The sequence below is a fragment of the Puma concolor genome, chromosome D1 (genome assembly GCF_028749965.1).
Source record: "Puma concolor isolate L17-30 chromosome D1, mPumCon1.1.hap2, whole genome shotgun sequence".
Lineage (NCBI taxonomy): Eukaryota > Metazoa > Chordata > Mammalia > Carnivora > Felidae > Puma > Puma concolor.
The window spans coordinates 94,432,174-94,451,777 of NC_141676.1; the positions used below are offsets into that span (position 1 = coordinate 94,432,174).

The 19,604-nt window shown below is 50.6% G+C and overlaps 1 protein-coding gene across 8 annotated transcripts in view; it reads right to left on the reverse strand.

Annotated features, from left to right (window-relative positions):
- The window catches only part of PKNOX2 (PBX/knotted 1 homeobox 2), a 280,787-nt gene that overhangs the window by 63,581 nt on the left and 197,602 nt on the right, over positions 1-19,604 (reverse strand). For 6 of the 8 annotated variants that reach the window (XM_086678763.1, XM_086678761.1, XM_086678762.1 and 3 more), the window contains one exon: positions 15,270-15,378. The exons of 1 other annotated variant lie outside the window; for it this stretch is intronic. In XM_086678763.1, coding sequence (XP_086534889.1) covers positions 15,270-15,356 — 87 coding nt within the window. In that variant the 5' untranslated portion in view covers positions 15,357-15,378. Of the gene's footprint in view, positions 1-15,269; positions 15,379-15,612; positions 15,745-19,604 lie in introns of those variants that run through there. One more of the 8 variants, XM_025928384.2, reaches the window with a different exon arrangement.

Genomic DNA, 19,604 nt, shown 5'->3' on the forward strand with positions numbered 1-19,604 from the left:
GAGAACATTTTAGAGAATAATTTAGGAGCCTACAAACCAGGTGGTGCACCGGCACTCTTTAGAAGAGACGACTGATTCTTCTTAATGCAAATTAGGGTGGTGACCTCTGCCAAGAAGCAGAAAAAGCCAAAATGATGAACCCTTTAAATTGTGCTTATGAGTCATTTGGGCTGGACTGAGCAGTAGTAAGTTGATTTCATGACTTTGAAGAGCAGGAAAGAAAAAATAGCTGAATCAGTTCTCATTTGGGTGGAAGTTTACTCCGTTTAACCCAAGGCAGGAGTAACTGTTTTAATGGCTTTGATTGATCATTGAATGGGTCCCCAAATTTGGTCTACCTGGGTGTTTGGAGATAAGCAGGTTTTAGTGGACACTGGACAGATCTTTGTTCTCAGCCGTAACAAATATTTAGGGCCGTGATTTTCGTCCTATGTAATGTTTTTGAAGGTATCCCCAGGCCCCAAATTTTGTGCCAATCAGAGCGACTCCTTTTAATGTTATATGTTGGGCTTTCTATATAAAATTTTAAGGAACTATGAGATGGCTTACATTTTTTTGATAACCACCCTTACAGAGTTTAATGCTTTTATAATATATTCTCTCTAGTCAAATGGATCCCTAAAATGTCATGAATGGTGACATGCCTCAACTATTCTTTTCTGCCAGCCTGTCCATAGCACCAGTGTTGTTGGGCCTGATACACTTGTCTGACTTCCCCACTGAAGCCTTGTTTACACCTTCATCCATAGCATCCAATGACACAGAGTATGTGCTTAGCCTTTGTTGAGAAAATGAATGAATGAATGAATGAATGAATGACTACATCTTAAAAGAATTAGATGTTTTATAGCTGGAATACTCATCATATGATCTAGGTCCCTGCTTTTTGGAAGAAAAAGTATAGTTCTCCCGTCAACACAGGCACATCGTTGCTAATGCTGTTGCTATCCCCAAGACATTTGCTTTTGCTGTCTCATTTTCTCAAGATCTCTGCTTGGATGTCACGTCTTCAGAGTGAAATAGAGCCCCTCTGTCCCTTCCTATGCCCCTACTCTGCTTCATTCCATAGGCCTTTCTATGATCAGATACTATATATCTACTTGCTTAGTGATTTTCTCTTCCACTCCCAACTAACTTAAGCTCAAAGAGGGCTTGATTAGCAGTTGTACTTCTAGGGCCCAGCATAGCCTGGCACTGGTAGATACTCAATAAATATTTGTTGAATCAATGAATTAATGAATGACAGGTGGTGAATGAGATCTTTCATGTCTTAAAAGACACATATCTGCTTTATTGTACTGGCTCCCCATCATTTTTTGTTAGGAAGAAACACCCTTCTCATTGTTGGCTGAACTGGGGGGACTCACCCAAACTCAGCATCAGAGGCTAGACACAGCATCCTGATACCTTTAAGCCAGCAGACAATGGCTTGAATCCTGCTGTCTCCCATTATTAGCCTTTGACCTTGGGCAAATCCGTTGTTTTTCCTGAACTCTTATTTTCTCATCAGTAAGCCATTTGATGTCATTTTAGGATCCATAAGTATTTTTTTTTAAGTTCACATAGCATTATTAGGGTTTTTTTTTTTTTTAATGTTTATTTATTTTTGAGAGAGAGACAAACAGAGCATGAATCAGGGAGGGGCAGAGAGAGAGAGGGAGACACAGAATCTGAAGCAGGCTCCAGGCTCTGTGCTGACAGCTCAGAAGTGGGCTTGAACCCACGAACCGCAGGATCATGACCTGAGCCAAAGTCAGATGCTTAACTGAGCCACCCAGGCGCCCCTAGGATCCATAAGTATTAAAGAGGTGCTATAAGGATGAAAGTAGAAACAAATGTTCCAGTTTTCAAAATAGAGAAAGAAGGTGGAATCAGAAAAACTAAACACGGCTAATCTTCACTTTGATCTGGGCCAATTTCTTTCATCCACTAATGTAAGCAGTCATTTCTTCAAATATTTCCTGAGTTGTTGGCAACGTACTGGGCACCGTGCTAGGTAGGCACTGAGGTCCCGAGGATGAGTGCCTGTTCTCATGGAACTCAGTTTCTGGATTTAACATAATGACTATGCTGGCAGGTAAGGAAAACATACAGACATGTCAATGACCTCAGCAAGGCACCTCCCATGACACCATGACACCCTTGAGGAAGACACTGAGAGCTGTGACCGGTGGACAACTGTGTGGATTAGTAAGCTATACCCAGAGGATGACATTTAAAGGATAGATGTCCGCTTGAGGAAGGCTTCTAGGATAGTGCCACCTGCTTTCTCCTTAGCCCTCTTCTTCAATATTTTTATCAGTGATTTAGAGGGTGTCTGAAGAAATGCTCAGCAAATTTATAGGTGACATGAGACTGAGATCCAAAAGATCTTTACAGATTTTGGCCACAGGCTAAGTCTAATGAGATTAATTTGCATCTACTAAGTTGGAATGTAACACTTTTAACACTTGAGCCAAAAAAAAAAAAAAATCAATAATATAAGTGCAGAACAGGAGAGACACGGTTTAACAGCAGTGTTTGAGTTGACAGAAGGCTCATACATCCAAAGTGTAATGTGTCTGTCAAAAAAACCAAGACAAGCAACCTAACCTGACGCTATCTGAGGATGCATTAACAGAAGCATGACTCACATAAAGCCTCTAGTCTCATTCGTCTCTGCTGAAACCAGTGGAGGAGAATGCACTCAGAGGATAGATCAGGCTGGTGGAGGCATTCTGCACTGTGTCGTGGGAGGAATATTTGAATCTGGGATATGTAAGGAAGATTTGAGGGACAGGGGAGATGAGACACGAGAGCACCCTTTGAATATCGGAACAAGGGATGCGATTACATCAGCTTTGCTCTGCGTGCTCCCAAAGGGTCAAACGACAAAACAATGCATTCAATCTGTATCACACAGAGACAGATTTGGGCTCAACCCAAGTAATACGTTTCCAAGCCCCTGAGCATTTTGAGGCCGGAATGGGCTGCATCCAGGAGGCGTGAGTTTCCACTGCGGCAGCCAGCGGCCAAGTGGAGACTGATCAGCTGGTCCCCTGTGGAGGGGACTGGAGGCTCCAGCTGGGTGGCCTCTGAAGTCCCCACCCTGACAGGCTCAGACACATCGGGGAACTCTACCAATCACCACCGGCTGCATGGGGCTGACGAGAGGCTCAGACGAGATGGTGTACAGAATGTGGGAGTGCTTGGGAAACTCTGAAGGGCTCCCAAGATGGCGGGGTGGTTGTTGTCATTAAACACCCGATTTCCAAAATGAGCTTCTTTTCTAAAGCAAGGCACAGCTATGTCCACGGAGCTTGTTTAGGGGTGAAGTGTAGGGAAGGCTGGTATGGCTCTTCCTTGCCCACTAAGGGTGCATTTCCTCGTGTCCTTGAAGGAATCCACAGAGGACCTCCATGAAGATGAGCTGAGAGAGAGAGAGAGGGATGAGGGGAGATACTCCTTTTCTTCTCACCTCCCCTTTCTAGGCAAGACTGCTGGGTTACGGAGGGAAGCAGAGAATGAGAATAAATCAAAGGCAGTCACTTGCTGGCATCCCAGGAGGCCCCAGTTGAGAGGCAGTTCCTGGGGCTCAGGGAGGGTTGCGGGGTGGGGGCAGAAGAGAACAGATCTACTCTGAGCGGGACAATAATTCAGATTTATTTAGCTCCTGGGGGCCAAGTCAGCAAACTGCATTTCTCCAGGTTTGGAGAATGAGTGTTTACCTCCAAATAGATCCCCTTTTCTATCCAGAGACTTCCATTTCCCAAGAACTGGAGCTCCAAAGGAGCAGCCCCCCAGCAGCTGCCTCAGGGCCTGGAGGAGGGGGTGCCACCGTGGAGGTTCTGGGAGGTTCCTGGGTAGCACGCCCAGAGCAGGAGCAGGGGAGAGGCTGGAGGGAGCAGGGGTAGGGCAGGGTCGTTAAGTGACATGACATGCTGGAGCTCCCTGGTTCTGGCTGGTGAAAGCCAACTGTTAAATCTTCTGGACTTTTGCAAGCTGGTTGATATCACATCGGTGGCTCGAAAGTGGCCTGGTTGAGCATTTACACCATGGAAATTGGCAAATGCTACAAGTCAGGGCCCCTCCCCGAACTGGCTGTCAGCTATTTACTAGGACACCTAGTGTCAGGCATTCTCTCCAAGTAACTTTGTTCGGTTCTCCTCTGTCTGGCATGTAAAAAAACTAGTGATACACACTCCACGTGGCCACTTGGCATGTTTACAGCTGGTTCCAGGACCGGCCACTCCAGACTCTGAACCTTTCTACAAGGAGGCTTCAGAGAACTCTGGAACTTCTGCCTTGGTGGCAAACAGGGTGTGGGTATGGCATTGCCCAGACACAAGGACAGTCCCTTTTCGACAAGGAGAACTGAGCACAGAGAAGGAGAGGCAAAGTTGAACAATATCTTGAGAGTTTTCTCGAAGATCAGAAAGGTCTCAGTGAGTAGAAGGAGCAGGGAATCTGAGAGCCTGGGTTTGAAGCTCCTCTGTCAATGATTAGCTACACGTTGGGGGGCAAGTTTCCTGACCTCTTTGACTCTTGGTTTTCCTATATGTAAAAAGCAAGGGAGGGACGCCGGGGTGGCTCCCTCAGTCAAGGGCCTGACTCTTGGTTTCAGCTCACATCATGATCTCACAGTTTCGTGAGTTCAAGCCCACTCTGCACTCACAGTGTGGAGCCTGCTTGGAATTCTCTCTCTCCCTCTCTCTGCCCCTCCCTCACTTGCACTGTCTCTGTCTCTCTCAAAATAAAGAAATAAGCTTTAGAAAAATGTTTTTAAAAAAAGGGATAATACCACACAGGCTGTGAGGAGTAATCAAGAGAACAGGGCAATGACTAATGGCCAGGAAAGGGGGGCAGCAAGAGATGGGGTGCTGTGAGAGCCCACACAGGGTTCTAGGGTTCACCTCAGAGTGCTTTTCTTGGGGCAAACACCCTGAGGCCACCACTCCATGCTCTTTCCTTCCATAAAAGCTAAAACCACTGGACCTCTCTCCATCATTCAGCCAGAACTGGCCCTGCCTTAAGCTTGGAGCGGAAGGGCCCAGATTCTTGGTCTGAAACACCTTGAGATGAAAGTTCACGAGCCCGCCCCCATCCGAAAATGGACTGGGATGAGTTGACATTTGCAAACCGTGTATATGGGAAGGCAAAATGTGCAGGCAAACCTGTCAGCTTCTCTGACCATCTAGTCTGACCATGAAAATGAGTAGGAGATGCTCCATGGTGTGATTTGAGAGGTGCTGACGACTTGAGAAGCTCCTCTCCCCTACCTGCTCCCGTTGCCCTCACGGACACTGGAACGCCCATCCATGCTTTCATTTCTGCTAAGCACCACCCTTTCCCAACTGTAGGAGGAGAGTGGCACTTATGTTCTAATGAGCTAATAAAATATCTCTATAGGCTTTCATGTCCAACCGTCATCCTGTGCAATAAGTTAGTGTCATTCTCATTTTCCATGAGGAAATTGAAGCCCACAGAGGTGAAGAAATTGCTAGAAATCACAGTTTACACGAACTGTTAGGGCAAGAACTAAGAGCTTTTTTTCTTTGAAGAGGAGAATGGGCAGACCCCCCTGCTTCCCTATCAAGTGACAAAGGGGACAGAAAGGAAGGGAGCCAAAAATGGGCTGAAGTGTCACCTCTCAGCCATGCTGGTGGGTCTCCCATGCAGCTACTTGTCCCCATTGCGGTCCAGCTTCTCCACAACACCCAAGAGGCCTCCCACACACAACTCATTCCCCAAACACTAGTCATGGGTCATCCCAGAAACAGTCCTTCTGTGTGGAGCCCAAGCAGGAAGGTATGGGTGGTTCATGAATTGAAGGTGGCTCAGTGCTATTGAGTTCACGTTCCTGGGAGGCTGCAGAGGAAGGACCTGTGACCTAGGTCACAGTGACCTAGAGATGGAGAAGCCTGATCCCACGGGCTACAAGCCTTCCATCACTGCCAGCTGCCAGCTTCCATTCAGGGCTTCTCTCTTTTGCTCCTGGGAGGTGGGGAGGGGGACTCAGGACGAGGGACGACACCGGAGTCCTTCCAGCACCCCACAGGAGACACTGGCATCAAGCAGCACTGAATCCCACCTTTGCCACCCACCACTGGCCAACCTTGCACACGTAACTTTACCTTTCAGGGCCTCAGTTTCCTCATCTGTGAACCGGTGGTGACGCTTCCTACCTCTCCCACTAGTCACCACTGTCATGAGGTTTGCTGCCTCCTTCAGTGGACGCTAGCTGAGCCCTGGCGACAGTCAGGCCCATCTGCCCTGTGTTCCCAAGGCCCCGAGCACACGATTTAGCCGCCTGTGCTTATTTGCCTCTGTCATCAACTAGACAGTAGGACCCTGCAGGGCATGGGCTATGTCTTCTCGGTTTACAATTGTAGCCTCAGTGTTTGACAGCGAGAGTATCCAAAATATCTATTGAAGGCAGGCATGACTGGTGTGGAGTAGATAGGCTTCTCATCAAATTATACCTTTTTAGCTGCAGGTTTACTTTCTTGACACTGAATGCCTCAGGCCACAAAAGAGAAGTCACAGTTCGTGCCTGCATATTGTTTGGGAGCAGCAGGCATCCCACCCAGGGCTGGAGATCATGGGACATGGTGTGATGTACTGGCATGAGCATTTACTTTGTACTTGACTCTCTGCCTGTGTGACTTGGGCGAGTTACTCAACCTTTCTGTTCCAGGGCCCTCATCTATAAAATGAGAGTAATAATACCTAAGGTGCAGTGTTGTTAGAATTAAATGAGATAATGTGTGCAAAGCAGCTGGCACTTAATAGCGTATGGTAGTTATCATTAATATAATCCACAATCTGCAGCCCACCCTCAGAGTTGGCCTCTGTTGCTTCTGTACCACGGGCTACCTGGAGGGGGAGGGGGTCCTGACCCTGTAGAAGGAAGCTGCTCTCTTGTAAGCACCCGGGGGAGTGGGGCAGGCTTGGGTTCAGGCGCAGGGAGAGGGGGCCATGGTGTTGTGGAAGGAGACATATCAGCTATGTCACCTTGGGTGACTGACTCAGTTTCTCTGAGCCTCGGTTTCTCCATCAGGGACAAATGGAGCTAATAATCTCATTTCCCAGGGCTACAGGGAAGCCATACGTGAGGGTGAAATGCACATGGTGGACACTCAGTAAACCTTGGTTTCCAAGCATGTTTATGATTCCTTTTTGCTAGTCTTCTCTCTGAATCCAAACTCCACTCCCTGCCCATATCCTGCCCTGGACACCTCAGCACCCACGCTTCCCATGTCACCCTACATATGCCCTTTCCCCCCACGTGCTCTTTGTGTCTCCGACACCCAGGAATCTCTCACAGAGTCCTTTGTTCCAACCCTGGACAACCTAGGCCTGCACCTTCTCAGCGTGACTCAGCAGGAACACCCCTCCAAAGAGGAAAGCCCCTCTTCTGAGCCTTCCACCTGACCCGGGCAAGGTGGGAGTTGCCCATTCCCAGTACCTTCCCCACCAGGCCACAGAAGCACTGTGCTGTGGTGAGCCGGGGGGCTGCACGCGCCTGGCCCACTAGGGGCCGCTGGGGCGCCAGCAGGGCTGGGCTGGGCTGGGCTTGCCCGGGAGCTGGCACGCTCTGCGGTGCCCGGGCAAGCTGGCAGGGCAGGATCTGGTTCCCTCACAACCAGGAGAGAGTCCAAGGACCTGGGAGGAGGTCAGGGCTTGAAGCTATTTGGTAAACATCGGATTTGGCCCCAATAGGTGGGAAGCAGCAGGGGGCAAGGCCAAAAAATGATGTTTTTGTGGGAAGGGCACAGCCCACAGGGTACTCCAGGCCCGGGCATGCTCGCTGACCCTTGTCTTGTCTCCAGTACAGCCCCCTTCCCTTACGCTGTACCCTGATCAGACCCTACCATGTAGGGTTGCCTGAACATGCCCGATGATTTACATCCTCATGCCTTTGCTCTCCCAGCTGCCTCAGCAGGAAATGTCCACGTTTCCCTGGCCTCCCTCCCTCCCTCCCAACTATATGTAAACCTACCCCTCTTTCAGGACTCAGCTGGAGCATTAAGTCTCCCCAGAAGCCTTTCCAGTACTCCACAGCCTCCGGACCTAGGTAGCCTGGACACTCGGCTCATCTGTGTATGCTTTGAACCTTAACGCCTGTAACACTTGGGGGCCCTTAATGGTCTGTCTTCCTGAGTGGACTGGTTTCCTAGCTCCCATTACCATGACTGGCTCCCAGTAGGCTCCCAGTGTGTTTGTTAAACGACTGAATGACAGACTGAGCGAGAGAATGAGTGCGAGGGAGGTGTTAAAAGGTTCAGGGTTGGCAAGGGCTCCTCTAAACGTCCCCTGACCCAGTCAGAACTGGGGGAGGCGGGGAGAAGGGGGGGGACGATCTGAAAGCAGACCCAGGCCAGACCAATTTAACTTGAAGGGGCTCCTGGAACAGCAGGCCTAGGTCACCTACATTCTGATCCCAGGGCCGACTGAATAGAACAAACCACAGAAAAATTGCCTCTGTGGTGTAAAATGAGGGGTCTTAGTTAATTCATTAGTTTTAAAAGGGTTTGTAGGCAGTGGTTTATAAAACGAGTCTTGTAAAATGTTCACTGGCCCTGTCTGCACTTCTGGGGTGTTTCTGACATGTGGCTAATAGGAGGAAGGCTGTGAACTTAAATCTGAAAGGGCACTTGGGCACTTTCCTGGCAACTGTCTGCTCCCCACCCTTGCCATCCATCTCTGGAGAACCCTCACCTATATGACAGTCCCAAACCAGTGATTTCCAGTATAGTTAGTGGGTATATCAGAATCTCAGTGTGTGTGTGCCTCTGTGTGCTAGGTATGTGCCTGTGTGTGTGTGTGTGTGTGTGTGTGTGTGTGTGCATTTGTGTGCAAGGGGGTGTGTTTACAGCTAGAAACAAATATTTGATATTCCTATCATATTCCTAATAAAAAGGAATTAAAGTTCAATGCAATCTTGGCTACTGAAGATGTACAGAAGAGAATGAGTGAAAATCAATGTCAGGGTCATGGAGGAAAAGAGGCCGGGAAAGAGCACTCTGCTTTTCATGCCCACACTTTCAACAATCCTGTGAGGCAGGGAGGGCACAGTTATTCCCATTTTACCGATGCCGAAACCAAGGGCCAAAATGGACTATAAGCTCCATTAGGGCAGGAACTATTCATTTCGTATCTCCAGTATTTAGCACAAGTTCTGCAAGATCACAGGAAGCTCTCAGTATTTATTGAATGGATGTGTGGATGAAAGACATCTTACTGAAATGACTGGCCTAAATGTGTGTAATTCACCAGCAGTGCAGCTGGGCCAAGGCCTAGGATTCCTGAATTTCTGCCACGTGGAGTCATCCCACTTCTCCAGACCACAAACTCCAGGGACAGTAAGCACCCCTGGGGCCTTGCTCACCCATCCCCCTCTCTCTAGGCAATGTAGACACCCCAGCTCCTAGAAAATCACACAGGAAAGGGAGGCAAAGTAAGTTCAAGTGCTCCTCAGGTCCGCTGCGGACTTTGATCACCTGTTCCCTGATTTATTTTAAGCTTTGTGTACTTGGGCCATTAACTATTTTTGTAGCTGTCTGGGGCACTCATCTCCTGCTTGGAGGTGAGATGATAGACAATCAAATCTCTGTGCTTTTGGTAAATGTCAGAATTGAGGTATAAGTTCATCAAATAAAAAACCTACACAAGACCAGTGGAGCATTTCTTCACAAGCTTAGAAGTCCTATTGCATGCTTACCATCTCCTAAGTCGGGGACACAAAGGCCCGCCTGGTCAGACCTGTAGGCTGCTTTGCCTTTTCCACAATGAGGAATGAAGGTCTTGAGTGAGTTGGAGTTTGGGGACATGTCCGGTTTAAAAACATGGGTGGCCCAAGCAGGCCAGGGAGAGAGGTCACTGTGCACAAAGAGAAGAAAGACCCAGTAAAAAATAAAAAAGAAAGAGAAGAGTCCATTTTGATGAGTCAAAGCAAGGGAAGGCAGGTCACCCATATGGTCCCTGGGGTGTTGCCCCCAGGGGCAGAGGGAGCCGTCAATCACAACCACAGAAAAGGCTTAGGGGGACTTTCAAAGCTGCTGAATTAACTCTATTGCTGCAAAGTGAATGTGTTTCACAGGCAGCTGAGCAGAGGGCCCTGCAAGGCAGGGGGCTCCAGCCCTTAAAGAGATGAGAGGAATGGAAAGTGTGAAAACATCTGAACTCGCGCTGCCCGTCACAGCTGCATGGCCTGGATGGGGGCCATTCACAGCCAGGGGCCCCAGCCACCCCCTCTGCCTCCAGCTAATGAAACCAACATGGGGATCCTAATGACTGATCAAAGCCCATCCAGCTTCCCCAGGATGTCAGCTCCCCTAGCTCTGCCCGGAGTAGGAACAGTAGGAACGGTGCTCTGAGAGGGAGGGAAAGAAGGTACCTGGGGGGGGGGGGGGGCAAGAGAGGCGGGTCTTGCCTGGCCTGGCCTTAGCCTTCCTCTTGAAGGAAAGGTGAGACAGCATCTTTCTGACCCCAGATCTCCACGCACAGTCTTTTGGGGCCTGAGCACCAGTCTCCTCACTCCGGGGACGGCAGGAGGATGGAAGGGGATGGAGGAACGCAGCTTATGCCAAAGGGTCCCAAGCACATGCTTGACTTCCTTCTGAAATGAGCTTCCCATACTGGTCCTGATCGAAAAGTTCTGACTTGGCCTGCCTTGCCTCCCTCTGGTCACTAATCCCGGGTGAATGGCCAAAACATTTTTAATATCACCCATCATCAAGTCATGTTACCTACGTACCAGTTTGTTCCTAAAGTGGTAACTGAGTGCCCACATCCACAGGGGGCTGCGCCTAGTGGGACAGACTGGGACCTGCCAGGATGTCTGCTTTCTGGTCAAATGCTCATGTAGCCTGACACGCCGGGGACATGCAGACAGAGGAATACTAAACATTGAATACATACACAAATAGACCAGATAAAATATTTGTCTTGCCTATAAGCCAAGGGCAAAGATATTTGTGGAACGGTAGGTATGTGTCTGTGTTTGAGGAAGAGTGGGGGGGGGGTTGCTGATAGCAGGGGTTGGTGTGTGTGAGTAAGGTGAGGGAGGGAAGCTACTCCTTTCACGGTTAAATCCGAATGGTTTCCTGAATTTGCCGATGGAACTGCAGAAGGGAGAATTTTGCTTGGTGTGGACATTGCGTGTGGAGTGTTACAGGAAGTAGAAGAACTTGAATGATGTTCAGAGGTGAAGACAGAATACGTGAATGAAGGGTATATGCCCAGAAGGAATGAGAAGGTGATTGTGTTACCTTGAAGATTCGGGGGTTGGGAGGGGGTGGGGGAGACTTGCTGGGAGGGGAGAAGAGTAGAGAACACAACTTTTAGAGTTCCATTAAGATTGGGGTGTGGGGTGGCAGTGGGTTGGGGCAGCAGGAGGAGGGGGTTGGGAAAGTCCAGGTGACAGATGGCCAGGCTGGCTGTTGCAGAGATGCAGAAGAGGGAAAAAGAGTGATGTCGGAATTAACAGCATGTACCGAACAGGGGGACCACACACCTAGCTCATAGCCACGTCTCCCTGGAGACAATGTTTTCATTAAACAATCATTGTAGAAATCCACAGTCCCCAGTGACTTGCCCCTACCTCTCGGCATAAAGTGAGGATCAAGGACTCAGTGACATGACGCTGGAATCGAAGTACTGTAGCTAGACAATAGAGGGCGCTGCGGCTCTAACAGAAGTTAAGCAGAAGCCACCAGAAGGAGGAAGCAGGCCACAGGAAGGGTTTCAGTGGGTTGTTGGTTTTGCATCTTTCAAACTTATGGTCTGCATTTAGTGCACAATAAACACAGAGTGACATCCTTACAAGTAATCACAGCTTCCCCAGGATGGACTGAGACGGAACTACGGGGCCAGAAGCTGCTTGGCCATCATACCACTTGGCTTGTGCCCAGATAGCATGGGGCCATAACCATTAATGGTTCTCTCCTGAAATGGGAAGAAAAAAAAAACCTCCCTCATTTTTAATAACTTTATTCCCCAAACTTCAAAAATGAAATTGCCAAGTTAAGAACTTGCCTTGAAAAAAAAATTCTAATTTATTATAAAGAAGGTCCGGGGCTTGGGAATTTTTTAATGCAGATTCCTAATTTTCCAAAGTGAGATTCTCCTGTGCATTTGAATAGATTATGCTCAGTATTGCTAGCCCTTAGCACAACGGGAACATTATTAAAACGACTGCGTGGGTCTCAGAGGAAGGGCTCTGCTTCTCGCTTCCTTTTTCATTTTGGGGACTTCGTATCAGAGACTGTCCATTTTTGCCTGTAGAAGAAACTGGGTTTCCAAGGAGGTGATAGAGAGATGTGCTCATCTGTCCAGGCCTTGAGGAAACAAGTCATACCAGGTCCAGAAGTAATGGGATGAGACCTAAAGGAATAGGAGGAAGTGGGGAGTCCCTTTCCAGAGAGCCCAATTTTGGAAGTGACTCCCCTGTGTGCCTGACCCATGTTCCTATTAGGCCTGTCTTTCCTGAGGACATTGAGTGTCAAAGAACAGTTGGTTCTCTAGGATAATGAGCTTTAGGAGGGCAGTGGAGCGGGGCGTCCCCTGAGGAGCTGGGCTCAGCCTCTTGACAGCACAAAGGGAAGACAGTAGGAGGATCAGAGCAAGTTCCCCAGCAGAAGACTCACACTGAAGACATTCCTATGTGGGAGTCACTTCCAGAAGCCCCCAGAGAGTGTGGAGAAGGGACCCCCCCCCCCCCACCTCCCAAAGCCAACTGACATGAAAGTCTAGCTCTGTCTGGAGAGAAGTGCCTTTCCCCGTGAGTCAGAGGTCTTTGTCCTGGGGGTCTCATTCACCTCCTCCATCCCATCCATTCCATCTCTGCCCTGACTACTCCCACTCCCCAGTGGACTAGCTAAGGCCATAAGGACCCCAGACTTCGGCTTGGTCACTTTACCATGGACACTGACACTTCCTGTCAGACACTTCTTTCCTGGACCTTGCTTGGGATTACAAATAGATGTGTGGCTTCCTCAGGGCAACGTATTCCTTTGCTAAAACTATATATTCAATGGCGAAGTTCTGGTGGCTCCTCAGAGAGGAGAGCCTTGGGACAGTCCGCACACAGGGCTTCTACTCTGAGGCTCTAGACGGGGAGCTGGAGCCTCTGTTCCTGCCTCCAAAGGCTGCTCAATGGTGGCTTCCGGGGGGCCGAGTGCCTAGGAGCTGCAGCCCCACATCTATCACCTTCCCCAGCAGCTGGGATGTATTAGTTCTCGACTGTGCGCTGGAGTTAAATCAGGCTCCTGTTCTTAACTACACCTGGGTCAGCATGCTTAGACAACATGGGTCCTGCTGCTGCTCTCTGGCTAATCCGCACCAAACCCAAACTTCTCCCAGCTGCCCCTGCAGGCATGGGGTGGGCGGGAGGGAGGCAGCAGCCACAAGCTATGCCAGTTCAATGCTCTCTGAGCTCTTGGCCCTGCGTCGTCTGTCCCTGAGCCTTGTGTACGCAGTCCTCTGCACCCACCACTGGCTAAATACAGGAAGTGGCCCCGTGTCCACTCCCCATTTCTACTGTGGAGCTAGGAGGGCAGTATCCAACGACAAAAGAAACAGAGCCAAAGTTCCTGCCCCTTTATCAGTGCCCCAGGGATCCCCAACACTGCCTGAGCAGACGAGAGGATGCGGTCTGTGTCCACTGAGGGAGAATGAGGCTCGTCCCCCGTTATGACCCCTAGGTGCCTGGGTCCCTACAGCCCAGGCCTCCTGTACTTCATTCTGACTATGGAGGGGAAGGCTGGACATAGTGTCACACACCTGGAAGTTTTCAAATAGAGGACCATGTAAATGCCAAGTCCGAGCCTACGGTCATTCGTGGAAAGCTAATGACATGGGCAGAGGGTTTGCTGCATATGAGGCTAGGCTGGGGAGAGCCCAGGAAGGAGCACGGCGTTGACATGTTAGAACAGGGATGGGGGCAAAAGGACGTGTGCTCAAAGGTCTGGGAACGACGAGTGCTTTTGGATTTTCAAGGGGGAGAGGAGTCAGTGGCGGTCCACACGCTGGATATTCTGTACTGTGGTGATTTCCTGGGGCAAGAGGGGGCGACAGGGATGGATTGAGCAGCCATTATATGCTCACACTAGGCTGGGGGTGTCAGGGTCATAGGACCTAATGTGAGCAAAGGCCTGCCCCCCTGCATCTGCACCTTAATATCCTTTTCACACTGCACAGATCTTCCACGTGGCCCCTCAAAACGGCCGTGTGTGAAATGCTAAGGAGTAAGGGACATCAGACAGAGCAAAGACCAGCTGCTGGGTCAAGCATGAGAAGGACTGCCTGGCACACAGTAGGCTCTCACTGCCTGTTTGTTGAATGAATGAATGAATGTTCTAGCTGGCCACATTTCATATTACAGATACTCAATAAACACCAAATGAACTAATACTGACTTGAGGGACCAAGGTAGAGAAAATAGGAGAAAGTGAAGGTAAGGGTCAGAGAATGGAGGCTGTGACAGCCCAGCACGTAACTAACTCAGAGTCTCCAGAAAACCATGTGTGGAGAAAGGTGCACACAGGGGAAGCACGGATCTGAAGTGTCAGTCTAAAGGACTGGGGGAGCCCAACTCACAAAAGCTGGGCCAGTCCTCTAGAAGGAGGAGAGGAGACAACAGGAAGACAGCACAAAGATGCCGCCTTCTCAAGAGATGCAACCAGGATGGAGACTCAGAAGAACTTGGGGGCTGCTGTGTCTGAGCTGGGGGGTGGAAACGGAACCAGGAGGAAATGGCTGGAGAGTGTAGAGATACAGTCCTGGCCTTTTTCTAGAAAGAAGCAGACAGAATCTTGAACAGAAGGGCGATTCCTGGAATAGGCAGGCAGAGAAGGGCTCCAGTGATAAGGGCTCCAGTCACCAGTTAAGGGGGGATCTGGTGCAAAGGAACCTCTAAGAAGTTTCCCCAGATACTCAAACGCAGAAGCGATTCACCGGCATCTGGATCTGAGGGAGGGGTTCCGTGCATTTGTCTGATATCTGCTCTGAGTGGGGAGCAGGGTGGGGGGTGGGGGCAAGATCATGACTGGGTGCCCCAGACAAGGGTCCCAGATGCTGGTGACAGAGCTACTCAAGTCGGATCTGAACCTGGTTTTGTCAGATGCAATGACATGACCTCCAGGGGTGTGTGTTTGCCGGCTCTCCAGAGTGGGGCGGGGGAAAGAACCCAGAGTGGCCAGGATACAGCTGAGGGAGGCCTAGCTCTTTCCCGCCCGGGGGAAGGCCACCGCACCCCCTTCCCCGTCATCTGGTCAGTCGACACTCACCTGCGGGCTGTCCTGGTAGGGTGGGGGAGGGACATTCTGCGTGGCCATCATCGTCAGAGCGGGGGCTGGGGAGGCATGTTGCATCATGGGATTGATTCACATCGAGGATCTGTGGCAGGAGAAAGGGGGCCGCACCGTTAATACGCTGAGCGCAGGGAGCCCTGGGGACCGGCCGGCTCGACATTTCCTCAGGCTGGGCCACCTGGACTGACAGGATATACAGCAAAGGCTGGAGGCCCTTAGGGGAACAAATGAGAACTAGGGGGAGAGGCCTGGGTGGGGAGGGGCTTGCTGTGCTATTTTGACTTGAAAGAAACGATATTCAAATCGCACGTGAAACAACCTGTGCAACCGCAACCATGCTTTGTTCAGCATCAGCTGGGTCCTGGCGGAGGTGGGGGAAGGGGTTGGGCTTGGCCGGTGGCAGCACAGGGCACTGGCGGTCATTCGGGTATCCCACAGGGCACGGGCGCTGTCCCTTCCCCAGGCTTCTGGAGCAGCCACCTGCGCTCCCATGGGCAGGAGGCCTCACGCCCTTCCGCTTCCACCCCACCTCCCCGCCCCAGGGTCTGCGAGCACGGACTAACTCCTCCCAGGTGTGCTCGCCACGCCCCCTAGCGGCCGAAGAGAGAGGTGGGGCGCAGGTCGGCTCCTCTGACTGGAGAGTGGAGCCAGCAGCAGGGGGTGACCCGTTGGAGCTCTGCAGGGAAGGGAAAGAGGCAGGGGAAGATCTGAGATCCCGGGTGAGCGCCCCTTCACTTGCCGAAATTTTCTAGGTGTGTGCTTGTGACTATGGACATATGGATGTCTCTGCAACATTCTATTAAGTAAGACTCCTTAGCCTTGGTTCAGTATAGCGTCACAGGCATCGGGGGCCAGAAGAGCAGTCAGAGCCAAGTCCATGCCCTCCTTATAGAGGAGGAGACAGAGGCCAAGAGGAATAATGGTGTGTGTGTGTGTGTGTGTGTGTGTGTGTGTGTGTGCGCGCGCAGTGAAGCGGGGATTGGACCAAAATCTCCAGGTTTCCTGTTCCCTGTGTCCTCCACTGTACTACCCCCTTCCCATCACCAGTAAGTGAGTTGCCCCTGCTGGACCTCAAGGGTTACTTCTTTTTTTTTTAATTTTTTTTCAACGTTTTTTATTTTTGGGACAGAGAGAGACAGGGCATGAACGGGGGAGGGGCAGAGAGAGAGGGAGACACTGAATCGGAAACAGGCTCCAGGCTCCGAGCCATCAGCCCAGAGCCTGACGCGGGGCTCGAACTCACGGACCGCGAGATCGTGACCTGGCTGAAGTTGGACGCTTAACCGACTGCGCCACCCAGGCGCCCCTCAAGGTTACTTCTTGAACTAGAATGTAGTGCTGTAAGTGGAGACAGCCTGGAAATACCACCCAAGGAAACAGAATGCCCGGAAAGCTGTTTAGCTACAGTAGATGCCCTGAAATATTTAGCGCTGGAAAGCAGCGGCTACTTGCCTGATGCAGGCCTGTCCACCGTGGGGCCTGGAAACTCCTAAGAACCTCTGTGGGGCAAGGGACCTGTCCTTCTCCCGGGCTGGAGGGTGCTAATGAGCTAGAAACATTTGTGACACAGACTCAGACCCTTCCTCCCCTCTCCTTGAGGGCCCTCAGGGGTCCCACCCTCTTCCCACGGATGCCCTCCCACACCTGTCCTAGAGGTCTTCTGAAATCTTCACATACCTGAATTCTGTGGGAACTTGAGGGTGTTTTGGAGTTGCCTAAGGGAAGGGGGCTGGTCTCCAGGACCCTGTGGGGTGTGTGTGTGTGTGTGTGTGTGTGTGTGTGTGTGTGTGAGAGAGAGAGAGAGAGAGAGGGAGGGAGAGAGAGAGAGAGAGAAAATGTGTGGGTGTTGTTTTGGTTATTTTTCAGGAAGAGGAGAAAATAGAAAGCCTGGCCTGAACTGAGTCTCTGAAGCACCAGGCATGCTTTGACCTTAAGTGCGCAATGCACTGGAAATTTAGGTGCTCATTCAAGGACTATTTATCAAGTGTCAACTACATGCAAAGGACTGAGCCAGGAGGTGTGGTTGAATAAATGACAGGAGGCAAGATCTCTCCGAGGAGTGTTATCAGTCGGGGAGGTGATGGTCCAGCGGGCAAGAGGAAAATGAAATGGAGGTTCCAGAGGAGACAGTGTAGGAAGAGAGGACTTTTTCTGTGACTGCAGGGGATTCCATGTGGCCTTACTGCTACCCACACCTCACCTACCCTGGCCTTACTTCAGATGACGGGCCACTGGGATATCTGTGCAATAAAAACACTCAGGGTCTCCCCATCTCTCTCTCTCTCTCTCTCTCTCTCTCTCTCTCTCTCTCACACACACACACACACACACACACACACACACACACACACGGCACCCAGATCATTCTTTATTTTCACAGAGTCTCAGAAATGAGCCCTCAGGAGCCCATCACTTTCAGGACTGGGAGAACCGATGCCTGTTTTCATGGCTGGGTCTTTGGGTGGCAATAAACATCCAAGGAAGGCAAGAGCAGAGTGAAAAGGGTTCCCGAGGAAAAAAGAGGATAGAGACTCCTTGTGATGTCAGAAGAAACGTCCAGAATTAAGACTTTTGAGATACTGAAATGGGTGTGGAATCTCTCTTTTGGACCTAGAGGGACAAAAGGAAATAGGGATATTTCAGGGGTGTGTTAGGCTCAGCCTTTCCTGGAACTCTGGCAGATGAGGAAACTTTGGTTGGGGCCTCAGGACCTGCCTCGAGGACCTCTTCCAAAGAGTGCCAATCCTTGGCCCCCGGAAAAGCGAACCACTGTGGGGCTGTAGTGCCAGCAGCCCCCAGAAGAGGGAGCCTGGGGGCAGAGTCTGGGGTGGGAGCTCCCTCTAGGCGGTTTTCTCCCCTCTTAGGGGCAACTAGTTCCCTTTAACCTCAGGTTTGGGTCTTGGGGTAACCTAATTCCACGGATGAGAAAGTCAGTTAAAGGCAAAGCAGAGGACACTCAATGAGGAGGATTGGGGCTAAATAGAGTCTTTAATCTGCATTCTTTTGTTCACTGTCCAATGAATGGGAGGTGGGGGCACGTTAGAGTTGCTGTCCCTAGAAATATTTGCAAGGAGAGATGGTGAAAAGTGGTCTGCACCCAGAAACAACCACGGCTGCCAAGGCTGAGGGGAGATTTTTCAGTCTGGAGTCTGTCAGGCTGTGAGCAGGGGCCAGACCTGCCTCACCAGAGGACACAAGAACAATTTTCTGAGGCCCCAGATGGCCTTTGCCCCTCCCCTCCCCCTCTCTGGGGTCACCACAGGCCACTAGGCCACTAACCCATTGCCCTCTGGGGGCTTCTCCTGCCAGAGAACAGGAGGCCTTTTCATCAGGGGCTTAAGTTTCGTTGGTTCTGTGCTCACTCAGGCACAGAAGCCTCTGGTAACAAGACACTGGGGGAGACCCCACGCCCATCTCGGGAAGCTTGCTCTTTTCTTCACACCACTCCACACGCATATGCACTCCCCCCCTCCCCGCATTGGTCCTTGGGAAACCCCGCTGGTTTGGGGGGCTGAGGGACCATTTGGAACCACCCTGGAAAGGAACATGGGAATCCGACTTCTCTTGTTCTGAAACTGGACCCAGTGAGACTCCACAGCTGGGTGCGGGCTGCTCCTTAAGCAATAGCTGGGTGCCCGGCACTTTTTGAACTTTCTTTGGGGATTTGGAAAGGGTTCTAGCATTTGTCAGTGGGCCGGAGAGGCTGCTCCGCCCTGTCCAGAGGCCTCAGCACTCTGTTACCAGACACCAGGGCACTCGAGGGAGCACAGCCAAGATTGCAAAATGGAGGACACCGAGCACTGATTTACCACAGAGAAATATGCCATCGAAGAGAGGCTCATATCAAAAGATTGTTCTTAGTGCTGAAAACCTTTATTATATGACAGCCAATGGGGGGGGGCGGAGAACCCTGATGCAACATTCAACCCCACAATGATATCCAAGAAGAAATAATTTGTGTCACTGATATTATCAAAAGGAGCTAACACTGCCATTTTACAGAGCTCAGGAGCTGAGGAAGGCCATGTTGCATGGGTTGTGGGTGGCTGAGGGGGCACAAAAAGATACCCCTTTAGGAAGTAGGAATGGGGAGCCCTAGAGCATCCACTCCCCCTGTCTCCTCAACTCTTGCTTCCCCCCTGCCCTGCAAGGTGAGGCCCTGGATCTGTAGCCCAAACTCCAGTGTGTTGACAAACAGGCTTAGAAAAAAAATAGCAAGCTCGTTAGGAAGGAGCTCATTAGGACTTGTTGACATGAAACCCATTAGACCAATTAACATTCCATTAACGGCCTGGGGCACCAAGGGGTTAA